General features: G+C 42.2%; 1 protein-coding gene across 3 annotated transcripts in view; it reads left to right on the forward strand.

Annotated features, from left to right (window-relative positions):
• Positions 1–3,304: 3,304 nt before the first annotated feature.
• scfd1 (sec1 family domain containing 1) overlaps positions 3,305–16,128 on the forward strand; it is a 157,102-nt gene continuing 144,278 nt past the window's right edge. Inside the window, exons 1-2 of one of the 3 annotated variants that reach the window (XM_043698048.1) lie at positions 3,538–3,768; positions 14,376–14,547. Coding sequence is in view for 2 of the 3 variants with exons in the window: in XM_043698047.1 (XP_043553982.1) it covers positions 3,377–3,407 (31 nt within the window). In the remaining variant the exon portion in view is untranslated. Of the gene's footprint in view, positions 3,408–3,537; positions 3,769–14,375; positions 14,548–16,128 lie in introns of those variants that run through there. The other 2 variants (XM_043698047.1, XM_043698046.1) reach the window with 2 other exon arrangements.

The following is a 16,128-nucleotide window of genomic DNA, read 5'->3' on the forward strand; positions in this document are numbered from 1 at the left end:
CAACCTGAGTCACCTCTTAAGTATGTGTGTGACTTTTCACCTTGCAAAGAGACATTTTTGTACAGGATTCTGCTGAACACCATTCACTTGGACTCCTTTGTTTGTCACTTGGACATGCCTTGGTACGCTGTTTTGCAGCTGGGCAGAGTGGATTCCTCGCAGAGGCCTCTCTAAGCAGGAGTCCTCCAATGTTCCATCAGGGACTTGAGGTAGAGGATGTTCTATGCAGCAGTCCCTTATAACTGCAGATTGCGGCAATTCACAGACTCCCAGACCATCTGTTTATTCTGTGGCGTTGTGGACCATGTATATATTGGTTGTGCACATCCTTTTTAGTTAGTTGAAAATTTTTTTATTGTGTTTTTGGTTGCACTTCAGCCCTCCGCTCTTGATCTTTGGGCATTCAATGCAGAAGGGTGTGGATAGGTTGGAGGACCTCCTGTGGGTCTACTCCTGGGTCTGACCAGGCTGGGTATAAACAGGTCCAGGCAGTGGGCAATGGAGAGATGTCATCTATACCAACAATCTCCCCTCTGTGGTTATGGTTGGAGCTGGTTATCATTGGAGAGGGAGCACATAATAGTCACCAATGCTCATTATGCCTATAGAGAGAGATGGGCACCATGGAAGATAGTGTTTTATCTCCCCATTCAACTCCATTTTGATTTAGCCCCTTCCCGTTCTCTCTACATGTCCCTCATTTTTGATGGTTTGCCTTGCCTGTAACAGGCTTTGCATATAAATATCCAATTGACTGCACAGGTGATTTACTAGTGGCAGTTAATAGCTAAAATAAAAAGTAAGGGTTATTTGGTGGTGGGGAAGAAACCATTCGGTTGTGTGTGATATCACTTCTGGATATAAACAAAATGCAGATCCAGAAGCCGTTCAGTTGTGTGTAAGGGCACTGCTTCATGCAAAAAGAAGACCTGGAAAAAAATGTGCAGACCCAGAGGATTCTTGTGGCACAGTGGTAGTCCCACCCTCTGAACTAGGAGACCTGGGTTCAAGTTCTAACTGCTCAAAAGGTTTGTCATAACATTGCTGAGCAGGTTGTTTAGAAAATAGATAGATATGTAACAAATAAAAAAGCAGACCCATAGATGGGTCTGCAGAATTGTCTGTCCAGGGTTGGGACTAGCGTTTGTATGCCACAAATACTGGCTTTATTTTGTGTCCAACATTAAATGAAATTCCTTTTCAGTTGGGCTTTCTGACTTATTACAGCCAGGGTCAGTTTTGTGAATTTCCTCTAGACCTCCTCCAATGACAGCCTTCCTTAGAATCAGGGCCCAAAACTTTATTTGATTTGATTTGTTATTGTCACATGTACCTAAGTACAGTGAAAATGTTTTTTATTTTGCGAGCACTGCAGGCACATCAAAACATACAAATCTTTGGGTGTTTAGATAGAGTGAGGCATACAAGGTTACAGCTGCACAGGAAGTGCACAAAAGCAAGATCAACAATGGATTTGAAATTAGAGTGGTCCATTCAGCAGTCCAATATCAGCAGTGAAGAAGCTGTTCTTGAACCTGTTGGTACAGATTCAAGCTTCTGTATCTTCTGCCTGATGGATGAATATTGAAAAGCGTATTACTGGGGTGGGAGGGGTCTCTGATGATGTTGGCAGCCTTTTCAAATATAGTCTACCAGAACATTCCTCAGCAGTACATTCCTGCTTTTGTACTCTTGCCCTGTCAAAATGAATGTGAATATTGAATTTGCCTTCCTAACTGCCAACTGAACCTGCACGTTAAGCTTAAGGTAATTCTATACTAGGACTCCTAAGCACCTTGTGCTTCAGATTTCCAAAGTCTTTCCCTTGTTATAAAATAGTCTAAACATCTCTTCTTCCTACATCATGAATAGTTGTGGTACCTGACCCCTACTACTTGTTATCACTTTTAATATTGAAAAAGACCCCCTTTTAGCCACTGTCTGCTTTCTATCAGTCAGCCAATCCTCCATCCATTGCCAGTACCTTGCTATGGGCTCCTATCTAATTCAGCACTCTCTTAAGCGGCACATTGTCAAATGCTTTCTGGAAATCCAAATAGATTACAAGCACTGGCTCTCCTTTGTCTGACTTGCAACCTCCTCAGAGAATTTGAACAGAATTGTCAGGCATGACCTTACCTTGTCGTGCATTTCCAAGTACTCTGCAATATCATCCTTAATAATGGACTCTAAAATCTTACCAACGACTGAGGTCAGGTTAATCAACCTGTAATCTCTCATCTTAAACAGTTATTACAAGAGCCATTTGTCAGTCCCCTGGGATTCTCCATGACTTCAGTGATTCCTGAAAGATCTTGCTGAGAAAACAGATTATGAATAGTGTTTTCCTGATATTTCTGGCAAACATCCAAGATGCATAACATCTCGTCTGGTGTTGTGGATAGTAAGGATGGCAGATGCTGAAGTCGATAAAGCGTGGCGCTGGAAAAAAGCACAGGAGGTCAGCAGCAACTAAGGAGCAAGAGAATCGACATTTTGGGCAGAACTCTTCTTCAGGACGAATAGTTAAGTCATCTTCCACAACACAATATCACAGCTGGCCTTGGTGTAACTGTATTTAGCTGGCAATATCCGAATGGTCCACCTTCAGTAATATACACTCCCAGCTCTGTTATTGTTGTGGATAATTTAAACGACCATTGCTGTCCAAATACTATTTTCAACAATTTTGAGCAAGTTTTTTTTGTTTACGAAAAAAGAAAGGTCACTGAATGTTCTTTTGAGAGAGCAAGACCTCACCAGGTGATGTGAAACTCTGGACGGTCCACGGTTCACAAAATGATGAAGTCATCTTCCACGATCCCTGGTTGCTGCGGACGCTGGAAGTCAGAGTTGAGTTTTTATTTAAAAAGTGGTGCTGGAAAGGCGCAGCGGGTCAGGCAGCACCAGAGGAGCAGGAAATATGGACATTTCGGGTAATTGACCCTTCACCAGGACTCCCTGAAACATCGACATTCCTGCTCCTCCGGTGCTGCCTGACCCGCTGCGCCTCTCCGAGCTCCACTTTTTATCGACCCTGGTTGTCACCCTGTTACTGAATTCAAAGCTGGGTCACACAGGTAGGTGGGAAAAGTCTGCCTTAACCACCGTAACAGCAACGCTTCGCACATGCCCAGCGACTGGTATGATTACGGTACACAGCCACCTGATGAGGGAGCGGCGCTCCGAAAGCTGGTGCTTCCGAATAAACCTGTTGGACAATAACCTGGCGGGGTGTGATTTTTAACTCTATTACGGTACAGTGCAGACTCCGCACACGCAGGCACGGGGCCCGGCAATGCGGAACATTACGGTAGAGCGCAGGCTCCGTGTCCGATCTGCCACGTCATCCGGAGCAACGTCAGACGAAACCAAGATGGCGGCGTCCGTGCGCGAGAAGCAGATCGGTAAGTAGCCGCTTGGCAACAGCTGTCACTGCGGGTGCACATCGGAAACTCCGGCCTCCTCTCGTAGCTCACTGATCCGTGTGGGAAAGTAAAAGGCCCAAGAAACTGCGGTTGTAACAAATTGGGATTGCTGATCCGCGGATGTGAAGCCAGTCGGAGATGGGGATCTTCTGATGCTACCAGCATCAGACGTTTCTTACTCTTTACGGTCTTTTCTAAAGACGTTGATTATTTATGTAGAGGCATGGCCTTGCCCCGAAACGATGGCAACTGTGTGTCAGCAGCAAAACCAAAATTGCTCTGGCCCACACAATTTGAGTGTTTTTTTTTAATTCAGTGCAGTGTGTCTCAGCGGTATCCGGTAATGATTAGTTATTTGTTCACAAATTTTAAATATGTTTGATAACATCATACTTTTCTGACTAAAATTGGACCACTTTTCTTTTTCATACCAATATTGTTATGATCTTGATGGGGGCAACGTCTGTCTTGTTTCACGGTTCCCGTTATGACCAATCGTATGCTTTCTCTAAATCAGACTTAGAATACAAAAGAACTATTGAATTTAGATTACTTACTGAATTTAGATTACTTACAGTGTGGAAACAGGCCCTTCGACCCAACAAGTCCACACCGACCCGCCGAAGCACAACCCACCCTGACCCATTCCCCTACATTTACCCCTTCACCTAACACTATGGGTAATTTAGCATGGCCAATTCACCTAACTTGCACATTTTTGGACTGTGGGAGGAAACCGGAGCACCCGGAGGAAACCCACGCAGACACGGCGAGAATGTGCAAACTCCACACAGAGAGTTGCCTGAGGCGGAAATTGAACCCGGGTCTCTGGTGCTGTGAGGCAGCAGTGCTAACCACTGTGCCACTGTGCTGCCCATACTGTTAACTAAATATTTTAACAAGATATTTTAAAATTAATTTCTGATGGGGGGGGGCTTATTTCACGAAGTGCTGATATGCAGATAAGATTAGATTAGATTACTTTACAGTGTGGAAACAGGCCTTTCGGCCCAACAAGTCCACACCGACCCGCCGAAGCGTAACCCACCCATACCCCTACATTTACCCCTTACCTAACACTACGGGCAATTTAGCATGGCCAATTCACCTGACCCAGTCAGTCGCCTGAGGCGGGAATTGAACCCGGGTCTCTGGCACTGCGAGGCAGCAGTGCTAACCACTGTGCCACCGTGCCGCCCACAATACTGGTTTTGGACTGGGGTGTATAAAGTTAAAAATCACACAACGCCAGGTTATAGTCCAACAGGTTTAATTGGAAGCTCTAGCTTTCGGAGTGCTGCTCCTTCACCAGGTGGTTGTGGAGGTCATAATTGTAAGACACAGAATTTATAGCAAAAGTTTACAGTGTGATGTAACTGAAATTATACATTGAAAAATACCTTGATTATTTGTTAAGTCTCTCATCTGTTAGAATGACCATGTTAGTTTCACTTCTTTCATATGTAAATCGCAAAACTTTTTAAAAAAAAGTTACATTCTCAAGTGAACTTTAACAATTGGTGTCAGCCCAGACAATGTATTGGGTATTAACACCGCTCTGTGCTGCTGTCTGTGTCATAATGTTTAGATAGATTCTAATCTAAAAAATGAATTAACAGAATCTTACACGGATTCATAAAATTTTTGAGCGAAGTACAATGTAACAGTGCAAGTACAAATTCACCCCACAAACTTGTTTGTGTGCAATTGACCTTGCAGGGGTGACCTTATAGAGGTTGACAAAATCATGAGGGGCATGGATAGGGTAAATAGACAAAGTCTTTTCCCTGGGGTCGGGAAGTACAGAACTAGAGGGCATAGTTTTAGGGTGAGAGGGGAAAGATATAAAAGAGACCTTGCGAGGGTGGTACGGGTACGGAATGAACTGCCAGAGGAAATGGTGGAGGCTTGTACAATTGCAACATTTAAGAGGCATTTGGATGGATATATGGATAGGAAGGGTTTGGAGGGATATGGGCCGGGTGCTGGCAGGTGGGACGAGTTTGGGTTGGGATATCTGGTCAGCATGGACAGGTTGGACCGGAGGGTCTGTTTCCATGCTGTACATCTCAATGACTCTAAATGATCATCCTTGATCACAATGAATGGTAGAGGAGGCTGAACTTGCTGAGTGGCCTAATCTTGTTCCCATGGTACCATACTGGACTGACAAGAAGGGCCCTTTTCCAGAAACAGGACAGCTGAATTGGAAGGCTGTTTTTCTTCAGCTTTTCTCCCTCAACTGAAAATCAAAACAAACAATCTCCAAGAAGAACTAGCGACCTCCCAGTTGTATAAAGAGTCAGGTGTTTCTTTTTCCCCCAAAGTGTTTTCAAATAACAAGATTAGTAATCACCAGTAACTATGCAGTTTCCAAAAATGCCTTATTTTAAAAGAATTTCATTCACCTTTTAGAAAGCAATCCAGTTATCTCCACAATCCTTTAACTCAAGTCAGAAAAATTACTGAAGTCTTCATAACAGTATTTACATATGCATACACACACCACACAGTTGAGACCATTTGTTATATCAAAGGATTATCTAAGAACAAGTAGTTTCTCATTGTAATGGCATGCATGAATCATAAAACTTGCACCTGAGTACTTCAGTCATGTACTCCAAATAACGTTTCATTAAAGGGGTCTTAAAAGGCAGATTTCACTCTATTCTAACTGTATTAAACCGTCTACATGAAGGCGCAGACAATTGCTTATAGAAGATAACCTGATGCAGAATGCAGTGCTTTTGATTTATGGACGACAGTTCATGGGATTCAGTTGGCGATCGAAATTAAATATAAAAACCTAAGAAATAGGGTTAAAAGTAGGCCATTCTTCCCTTTGAGCCTGCTGTGTCATTCATATGATCATCCAAGTCAGAAGCATGTTCCTGCTTTTCCCCAATACCCTCTGATCCCTTTAAATCCAAGTGCTCTCCAACTACTTATTGAAATCATACAAAACTTTTGGACTTGACTACTTTCTGAGTTAGTGAATTCCACAAGCTCGCAACTCCTGGCTGAAAAAAATTCTCCTCATCTCAGCCCTGACTGATTTAACCTGAACCCTTAGACTCTGACAACTAGTTAGTGGTATAATGGATTAGATTTTCCTGTTTCTGTATTTGAGCATGTTCTGTGGTCTGAGCAAAGTATGTCATAGTAAGTTATCATGGATGGGGACACACTTTTAACATACCTTTATTGTTTGTAATTCAATATGTCTGAGCAAAAGCTGGTTCCATATGAAAAGTGCTAATGAGAGTTATTTATTGTTATGTGCTAAAAGCTGGATAAAAATAAGTTAATTGGTGTACATTGAATAAAAAAGTTGAAAAATTATTTTTGAATTTGAAACTTGCTGTGAATATTTGAGGCTCCTGGTAGGTATTGGCTAACTTTATTAAGATACATCTTCCATGCAGAATTTTTCTCATGTAATTTATGATTTGTGGGAAACAATTCTGTTAAAGCTATTTAGAAAATCAGTGTTCTGTCTACAGCCAAAAGGTATCCACTTCATTATACTAATTCATTTTCTATTTCCAGTTCAAGATTAAATTGAGTTTAATATTTGTTATGAAATGCTTGTATTACTTTTTTTTAGGATGCCTTTTAGTTTTTTTTGTTTAAATGACTTCAAAATAAATTTAAAATTGTCAGAATTCCCTTAGAAACCAATGACTTAAGAAGTTGATATACCACTGATTAACTAACACAACTGAAATATGTCTTGAAACACTTTTATGGAATGTCATACTTCTGGTCAATTTGTAAAATTAAAAGAGCAGTCCTACAGTTACTTCCATCTCCCAAACAAGGGCTCACTTCTGAAAAAAAAAAGTCATGGAAAAACTCAGTAGGTCTGGCAACAAATGTGGAGAAACCGAGTTAACCTTGAGAGTCTGATATTATTGTCATCCTGTTTCCCCTCCTCAGTCAAACCAAAATGCACAGAGACACGATATAGTTTTTCCTCCATCTTTATTCTGGGCTCTGGAGGGGTAGAGAACAATCGCCCATGTGCACAGGGACTTGAGTTCACTGTGTTCTCTGGAATAGCAGTTTCTTAATGAATTATATAGTCATTTTACAGGGAGGAGCTTCCAGATAAGGCAACATGCATATTAATTGGGTGACCGTTACAATCAGCAAGTGTCAATAGTAAAGATTAAGCCATCTACTGTTACACAATGAATGTTCTTAACCTTGTTAACTGGCTTCACATAATGAATACTTTTCCCCTTGTTAACTGATGTTACATACTAAATGCTACCTTATCCTGTTAAATGGCTGTACATAATGAATGCTTTTCTACCTTGTTAACCCATTATTTGTGGCTCCAGCACCCCACTGTTAACTGTAAGTTCTTATCTAATCTGAGTCATGTTCAGCTGGACCTCTTGTTTCACAAAACTCAGAACTTAACTTTTCCTTGCCTGCTTATACCCTATGCACATTCTCATTCCCTCTTTTTATCATTTCATGATAACCAATGGCATTACCAGCTTTCATAAGACAGTGACAGCCAGTATTTAAGCAAGTTATTGACACACAGCATACACTGATTATAACAACAAAAATTACTAGTCTGTTACAGTAATTAGAGTTTGAATAATCCTCCCATGTGGAAAAAAATTCACCAGTAAAGTTCTTAAATCCCCAGTCCTTAGTGACCACTCCATCCTCTCCAAGTCGAGCGGAAACGAGCCAGTTCTCCAAAGTTTCCTTTAGTAAAGTCCAACCGGAAACAAAAATTCAGTCTGTCCTTGCATCACTCCTCGGAGAAATCTGATTTCTTGGATAATAGCAGTAAAATACTTAAAGCTGACGACACTTCCAACCTTCCAGAGATGCTTCAGATGGAGGATACCAGTGCATCTGAGCATGCAGTGCAGTGCAGCAACTGCAACTGCAGCCGCAGGCCAGGTGAATGCAGCATTCTTTGCTGCTTCTGCTCCTGCTCTGCTGTTAAATGTAACAAAGCCAACTGGCTGTTGTGATGTTAGCTTGATCAGTGTACCTTCATATCCCTTAAATGATCGAAAGAGAATGCAAAGCTCCCGTGATTTAATGTCCGTAGGAAGGCCACTGACAAAAAGTGTACCGACCTCCATTGTTGTTAGCTTCTTCACTTTTCATGCTCATGACTGGGGAGCTGATTGAATCCGTTGGATCTGGTTTTGGAGGGGTGAGCGGTGGTCCAAAGGGATGCTTTACCCATGAATGGAGAAACTCTAGAGATGATGTTAGCTGCTGAAAGTATCTTTACATTTCCTATCTCAATCCTTCCTTGCCAAAGCGGTTATCAGTATGAAGACAGTTGCGCATTTGACTACACTAAATTGTGCCTTGCCTATTTCAACATTCTCAGTCATTTTTGAAGTCTGTTACTCTGTTCAGTATTAATGACATTATCAAGTTTATGTGGTGAGTGCAGTTGAGTTTCTCGTCAATCATAACTCCCCCGGATGTTGGTGGTGGGGGATTCAATGATGATAACACAATTGATTATCATGGGTTGGTGATTAGATTGTCTTTTATTGGAGATTGTCAGAGCTGGCATTTCTGTGGTGCAAATGTTTCTTGCCACGTCTCACCGAAAACCTGGATGTTGTCTAGATCTTGTTGCATTTGTGCCTAGACTGCTTCAATATCTGAGGAGTCACAAATGGTGCTGAATGTTGTGCGATCATCAGCAAACATCCCCACTTCTGACCTTAAGATAGTGGAAATGTTATTGATGAAGTAGCTGAAGAGAGTTGGTCCTAGGAACTCCTGCAGAGATTTCTGGAGCTGAAATAGCTGACTTTCAAAAACCACAACCATTATCCTATATGCCAGATATGACTCCACCCAGTGGAGATTTTGCCCCCAATACCGATTGATTCCAGTTTTACTTGGCTCCACGATACTGCATTTGATCAAATGCAGCCTTAATGACAAAGGCTGTCACACTCACTTCACCTCTGGAATTCAGCTCTTTTGTCCATGTTTGGACCAAGGCTGTAATAAGGTCAGGAGCTGAGTGACCCTGGCAGCATCCAAACTGGGCATCACTGAGCAAGTTATTACTGAGCAAATATATTGAGCAGATGCTGCTTGATAGCACTGTTGATGACATCTTGATGATTGGAACTAGACTGCTGAAGTGGTAATTGGTTGGGTTCACCTTGTCCTTTTTAATGTATAGGACATACTTGGGCAATTTTCTGCATTGTTGGGTAGATGCCAGTGCTATAACTGTAAAGGAAGAGATTGGCTAGGAAAGCAGTAAGGTCTTCAGTACTATTGCCAGAGTTATCAGTGCCTTAAGCCTTTAATATCACGTGGGGTCAATTGAATTGGCTGAAGATTGGTATCTGTAATGCTGGGAACCACTGGAGGAGGCCGAAATGGATCATCCCACCCCTACCATGCGGCACTTCGGCCGAAGATTGCTGCAACAGTTTCAGCCTTACCTTTTGCACAATGTATTGGGCTCTTCCATCTTGGAGGATGGGGATATTTGCGGAGCCTGTTCTTCCTGTGAGTTGTTTAATTGTCCATTTATAACTGGATAGATCTGATTTGTTGGTTGTGTGATCGCATAGCTTTGTCTATCACTTGCTGCTTTTGATGTTTGACATGCAAGTAATCTTGTTTGATACCTTCACCAGGTTGACTGTTAAGTTCTTTTTCCTGACCTTCTTACACACTTGATGCAACTGCAACACACCAACTTCTGTGAACAACAACCAAATTTTATTAAGCACGTACAGTACAAACCTTCTGGAGGAACCTTTACCACACACCTCACAGGGTTTACGGGGTCATGGCAAAATCTCTCCCTTGACAAAGGAAACAGTCCTTCCTTTATACAAAACCTGTATATCACAGTTAGTAATGCCCACAAGACAACCCCTCGCCATCCCCCTCACAATCACATGCCACTCAAGACACAATGCAGTGACCACCTCACCTCCAGAAGCAATGTAATGCAAATCATCCCTGAATGGCCAGATCTAGTGAGAGTTGTATTTTTAAAACTACAGGGAGTAGTCAGAATTCCAACTATAATATTCTTATTGATTTCTGAATAGGGGATGAAAATGTAAATATCTCTGAATGGCAAGGAAATGGCCATGTGAATGGCTCCGGATAATAGGACATGATAAGGTAATTTCTAAGTCAGAGGCATCCCACCCTAGCCTCGGGAAATCCAATTTCCTGCAGGTCAGCAAAGCAAGTTAACTCTTCAATATCACTGACACCTCACTTTTAAGTATGTCTGGTGTTGCTCCTGGTATGGAGAAAGTAAGGACTGCAGATGCTGGAGATCAGAGGACAAAAGTGTGGCAGCATCCAAGGAGCAGGAGAGACAATGTTTCAAGCATAAGCTCTTCAATCAGAAACGTTGACATGTCTGCTCCTCGGATGCTGCCTGACGCTAGCCCTGGTATGCCCTCTGGCTTGATGGTAGTGGTTGAGTGGGGGATATGCAGAACCATGAGCTTACAGATCAACTCAAAATAGTGCTGCTGCAGAGCCATTCTTAACGGTGGACATTGAAATTCCCCCACCCAGAGTACATTTTGTGGCCTTAACACTCTCACTCATTCCTCCAAGTGTTTTTTTTCAACATGGCGTACTCATTCATCAGCTGAGAGAGGATGATATGTAGTAATCAGCATCAGTTTTCATTGCCCATGTTTAACTTGGAGTCAATGTTGAGGACTCCAAAAGCAACTCCCTCCCAACTGTATACCATTGTGCCACCACCTCTGCTGGTTCTGTCCTGAGGTTGGGACAGGACATATCCAGGGATGGTGATGATGGTGTCTGAGGTATTGTCTGTAAATTATGAACCAATTAATATGACTGTATCAGGCCGTTGCTGGGCTAGTCTGTGAGACAGCTCTCCCAGTTTTGGTACCAGCCCCCAGATCTCGGTAAAGAGGACTTTGCAGGGTTGACAGGGTTGTTTCTGCCGTTGTCTCTTCCAGTGCCTAAGTCAATGCCAGATGACCTGTAGTATTTCTATGTTGGGATTGTTGGGATCTTTGTTAGTATGTAAAGTCAAGGCTGCATAAGTTATTACAATCATAACTTTCTGGAAAACAATTTTCTGCTTAATTCACTCTTAGCCAGTTTCCACAAGAAATATTTTTATTTTAGTATTGTCTAAGCAGCTTTTTCATATCCAAATCGAAATTTTATTGAGAAACTCAGCAGGTCTGGCATCATATGTGGTGGGAAAGCAGAGTCAATGTTTTCAGTGACCCTTTTTCAGAACTGATTGTAGCTAGGAAAACGCTGAGGATGGGTGAGGGCTGGAAAGGAAGGGAATGAGTAAATGATAAGTGGAGATGGAGCCCAGAGAGAGAACAGCAGTTGGCCATATAAAGGGATAGATAATGGTGTGCTGGGAAGAAAGAGAAACTACGGAAGGAGACCATTAGTGGGTGGAAATGATGAAAGCACCCCATGTGATGCTACGACCTGGGGTGTGGGGTAAGTAAAGGACATGGAAAAAGGTACTCAGGCTCTAAAACTATCAAACTGGATATCGAGTCTTGAAGGCTGCATGGTTTCCAAACAGAAAATGAGATGTGGTTCTTCCATCTTGCACTAAGCCTTGCTGGAGCACTGCAGAAGCCCTTGATACAGATGTTGTCCAGGGAATGTGGTGGTGTGTTAAACTGGCAAGCAGCCAGAAGTTTGTGGTCAATTTTGCAGACAGAATGTATGTGTTCCAAAAAGCAGTCACCCACTCTGCGTTTCGTCTCACATTGTAGAGGACACCACATTGCGAGCAGCGAGTACAATAAACCAGACTAAGTGAAGTGCGCTGCTTCACTGAAAGCTGTCTTCGAAAGTGAGAAGGGAAGGAAATAAGCGGGCAAGCGTTGTAATCTGCGGTTGCCGGGGAAGATGTCATGGAGTGTGTGGGAGATGTAGGGAGTGGAAGAGGAATGGACCAGAGTTTCCCAATGGGAACAGTCCCTGCAGAAGGCTGACAAGGGAGGGGAGGGGAATGTGTGTCTGGTGGTGGTATCTTGCTGTAGGTGATGGTCATGGCAGCTAATAATCCTTTGGATGTGGATGCTGATAGGATAGAAATTGAGGACTTGGGCTACCCGGTCTGGGAAGAATGAGTGAAAAGAGGGAGCAAGGGCAGAAATACAGGAAATTGGTGAGGAATCCTTAGTTGTGGAAATAAAGTTGACATCTCTGAGGCTGCGCTATGGATGTTGGCATCATCAGAACAGATGTGATGGAGATAGAGAAACTGGGAGAATGGAATGGAATCTTGACAAGAAGCAATGTGAGGATATATCGTCCAAGTAACTGGGAGTTGGTGGCTTTGTAATGGATATTGCTGGCCAGCCTGTATTAAAAATGGAAACAGAAATGTCAACAAAGGGAATGGAGGAATCAGAAATGGACCAGGTGAAGGTGAGGGCAGGATGGAAATTGGAAGCGAAACTGAAAACATTTTCCAATTCCAGACAAGAGAGTGAAGCATCACTGATGATATCATCAACGTACTGGAGAAAGAACTGTGGGGAGGGAGCCGAGTAGGATTAGAATAGTGTATGTTCCGTGTATCCCATATGGAGACAGGCATATCTGGGGGCTATGTGGGTAGCCATAGCCACACCTTTATGTGAAGAGAATAAGAGGCGTTAAAGAAGAAGTTATTCAAAGTGAGGACAAGCTTGGCCAAATGGTGGAGGATGATAGTAGATGGAGGCAGTTCAGGCCATTTTTCCAGGAAGAAGTGTAGAGTCCATCCTGATAGAAAATGGATGTGTAAAGGGATTGCACATCCAGTGAAGAGGAGGAAACTCTGAAACTATTGTAAAGTGTCAGAAGGATCGTGGATGTGAATGGGAAGGGACTGGACAAGAGAAGAAAAAATGGAGCTGAGGTAGGAAGGAATAAGCTCCATGGAATGGGACCAAGCAGAAACAATGAGTCTGTCTAGGCAGTCCTATTTGTGGATTTCAGGGAGAAGATAGAATGTGGACTACATTGGGTTGGGCAAGTGTGAGCTTGGAGGCTGTTGGAAAGAGATCCCCAGATGTGTGGAGTTTGCACATTCTCCCCGTGTCTGCATGGGTTTCCTCCGTGTGCTCCGGTTTCCTCCCACAATCCAAAAATGTGCAGGTTAGGTGAGTTAGCCATGCTAAATTGCCCGTAGTGTTAGGTGAAGGGGTAAATGTAGGGAAATGGGTGGGTTGCACTTCAGCGGGTCGGTGTGGACTTGTTGAGCCGAAGGGCCTGTTTCCACACTGTAAGTAATCTAATCTAATCTAATCATAAAATGAGATTAGTGACTGTGGACACTATAGCCTAATGTTCAATGGTGGCATCATGGTCCAGTGGAAGATCAGAGGAAGTGATTACAAAGTTAGGGTTGGATCTGAGAGCCCAGGGTACAGTCAGTTCAGAGGGAGATAGATTGGGTGAGGGGCCAGAGAAATTAAGGTAACCGATGTCACGTTGACAGTTCTTAATGAACAAGTCAAGTGCAGGTAAAAGGCCAGAAGGAGGAGTCCAGATGGAGGCAGAGTGTTGGAGACAGGTGAAATGGTCTGCAGGTTGGGGAAAGGATTATTAGCAAAATAAATGGGAACAGAGGAAAAGACGACATAAGTAGTGTTCAGCGTCATTGTTTCCAGGTTTTCTACTCTCCTTCAAAGGATTTATTTTGTTCTGTTTCATCATTAGCTTTGAGTACTGTTGCTAACTGCTTTATCGCATGTAGGTCTTTCCTACATTTTTAATTTGGACAATTTTAACTCTTCTGTAACTACCATTAATCTTTTATTTTAGGTGCGATAATCACATTTTAAAAAATTAGCATATTGAAATGTGTCTTAACACATCCTTTGTAAATTTTATTTCTTGAAATCAGGTTGTAGAATGTGGTTGACTGCATTTTTTTCCTGATGACTTCAGTTTCAGAGGTTCAAGTGGACTTTCCCAAGATTATTGGAGACAACAGTGCCTTCCCCCCCCAAGTTATTTGCTAATAAAAATCCACACCATCATTGGTAAATTAAGAATAACACCTGCAATTACAGGACTGGCAATGACGTCACATTGAAATTCATTTTACACAAAATAAAAGGTAAATAATTTCTATTAATAGGCCATATGTTTTTATTCTGGACACCAATTCCTGTTAAAGTCAGGGCAGTGCTGATCCTGTATCACTAAAAATAACAATTGGCTTCTCTGTCTCAACAGTCAAGAATGGAGACACTTCATCTTTAAATAGAAAACTTCCATGATTTCTAGTATCCTAATCCACTTTAATGGATAGGCTTTACTCACCTGGTCGGTACCTTCTCAAGACGAACTGTATAACCTTACAACTTCTATAGTCTTGCTTTATAATTTCCAACATTCAGCATTCACATGCCTCTTTTTATTAAATGACAACATGATTACTTCTGAATTAAACTTATCTGTTAAACTGTCTTTTATATGGGTCTGACATTCCTCCAACCACATCCACCATTTTCCTCATTATAATCGGGCTTTTTATACCTTCAGTTTTTCTGTGGGTTTGCAAACAAAACTCTGTTACTAACATATTTGTGAAATAACTTGTCACCTGCCATTACTGCAGCCTCTCTTATTTTCAAAACATTATAGCCTTCCAGGTAGACCTCACTCTCAATTTATGTTTAGATTAGATTAGATTACTTACAGTGTGGAAACAGGCCCTTCGGCCCTACATGTCCACACCGCCCCGCCGAAGCGCAACCCCTACCTTTACCTCTTACCTAACACTACGGGGAATTTAGCATGGCCAATTCACCTAACCTGCACATCTTTGGACTGTGGGAGGAAACCGGAGCACCCGGAGGAAACCCACTTAGACATGGGGAGAACGTGCAAACTCCACACAGTCAGTCGCCTGAGGCGGGAATTGAACCCGGGTCTCTGGCGCTGTGAGGCAGCAGTGCTAACCACTGTGCCACCGTGCCGCCCTCAAAATTAATTTAATTTGTATTTGAATTCTTCCTTCAGAATTATTTTCCTTAAGATTCTCAAAATTTGGGGCAACCTTCATTCACCTATACCATCTACAAAACCCAATTTCCTTTTCTCTAAGAAGCTCTCTTTCTTAGTTATATTTCTGTCTTTAAGCCTCTGACACTAATGCATTGAGAGCAGCAGTTTTAAGGGTATCATGGTTGTCAGACTGTCCATCTGAAAGAGATCAGTGAACGTCCAAAGCTTTACCTCAAACACTAATAAAATTGTCCAATTTATGTACAGCACTGCAGTTTTGTGGCAATTTTCTGAAATGACAGGAAGTACATTTCAACTTCCTTCTCACTGAATTTAAGCACAAAGCAAATGTTCATTGCCAAATTAAAACAAGGAATTAAATCTGAATCTCCTGAAGTTTTACCAGCAACCCCATTCACATAATCGAAATGTTTCCTTTGCAAATTAAAAATTGCTAATTTCCTTTTCTCTCTGAAATACCCTTTTGTCCTCTTTGGAATTTTAATTCCAGTTTCTCTTTCTCTTTCCAGTTCAAGTTGCATCATTTGCAGTTGAAATCTGGATTAACTGTTGACTATCAGGATGACATTTTCTCCTCAAGATTCAAGTGTTGAGCAATATTTCAACTATCTTTGCCCTTTTAAGGTCTACTTCCAAGCAACAGATATTTTCTCTCTGCCACAGCCTT

This window comes from Chiloscyllium plagiosum, chromosome 10, assembly GCF_004010195.1.
Source record: "Chiloscyllium plagiosum isolate BGI_BamShark_2017 chromosome 10, ASM401019v2, whole genome shotgun sequence".
NCBI lineage: Eukaryota > Metazoa > Chordata > Chondrichthyes > Orectolobiformes > Hemiscylliidae > Chiloscyllium > Chiloscyllium plagiosum.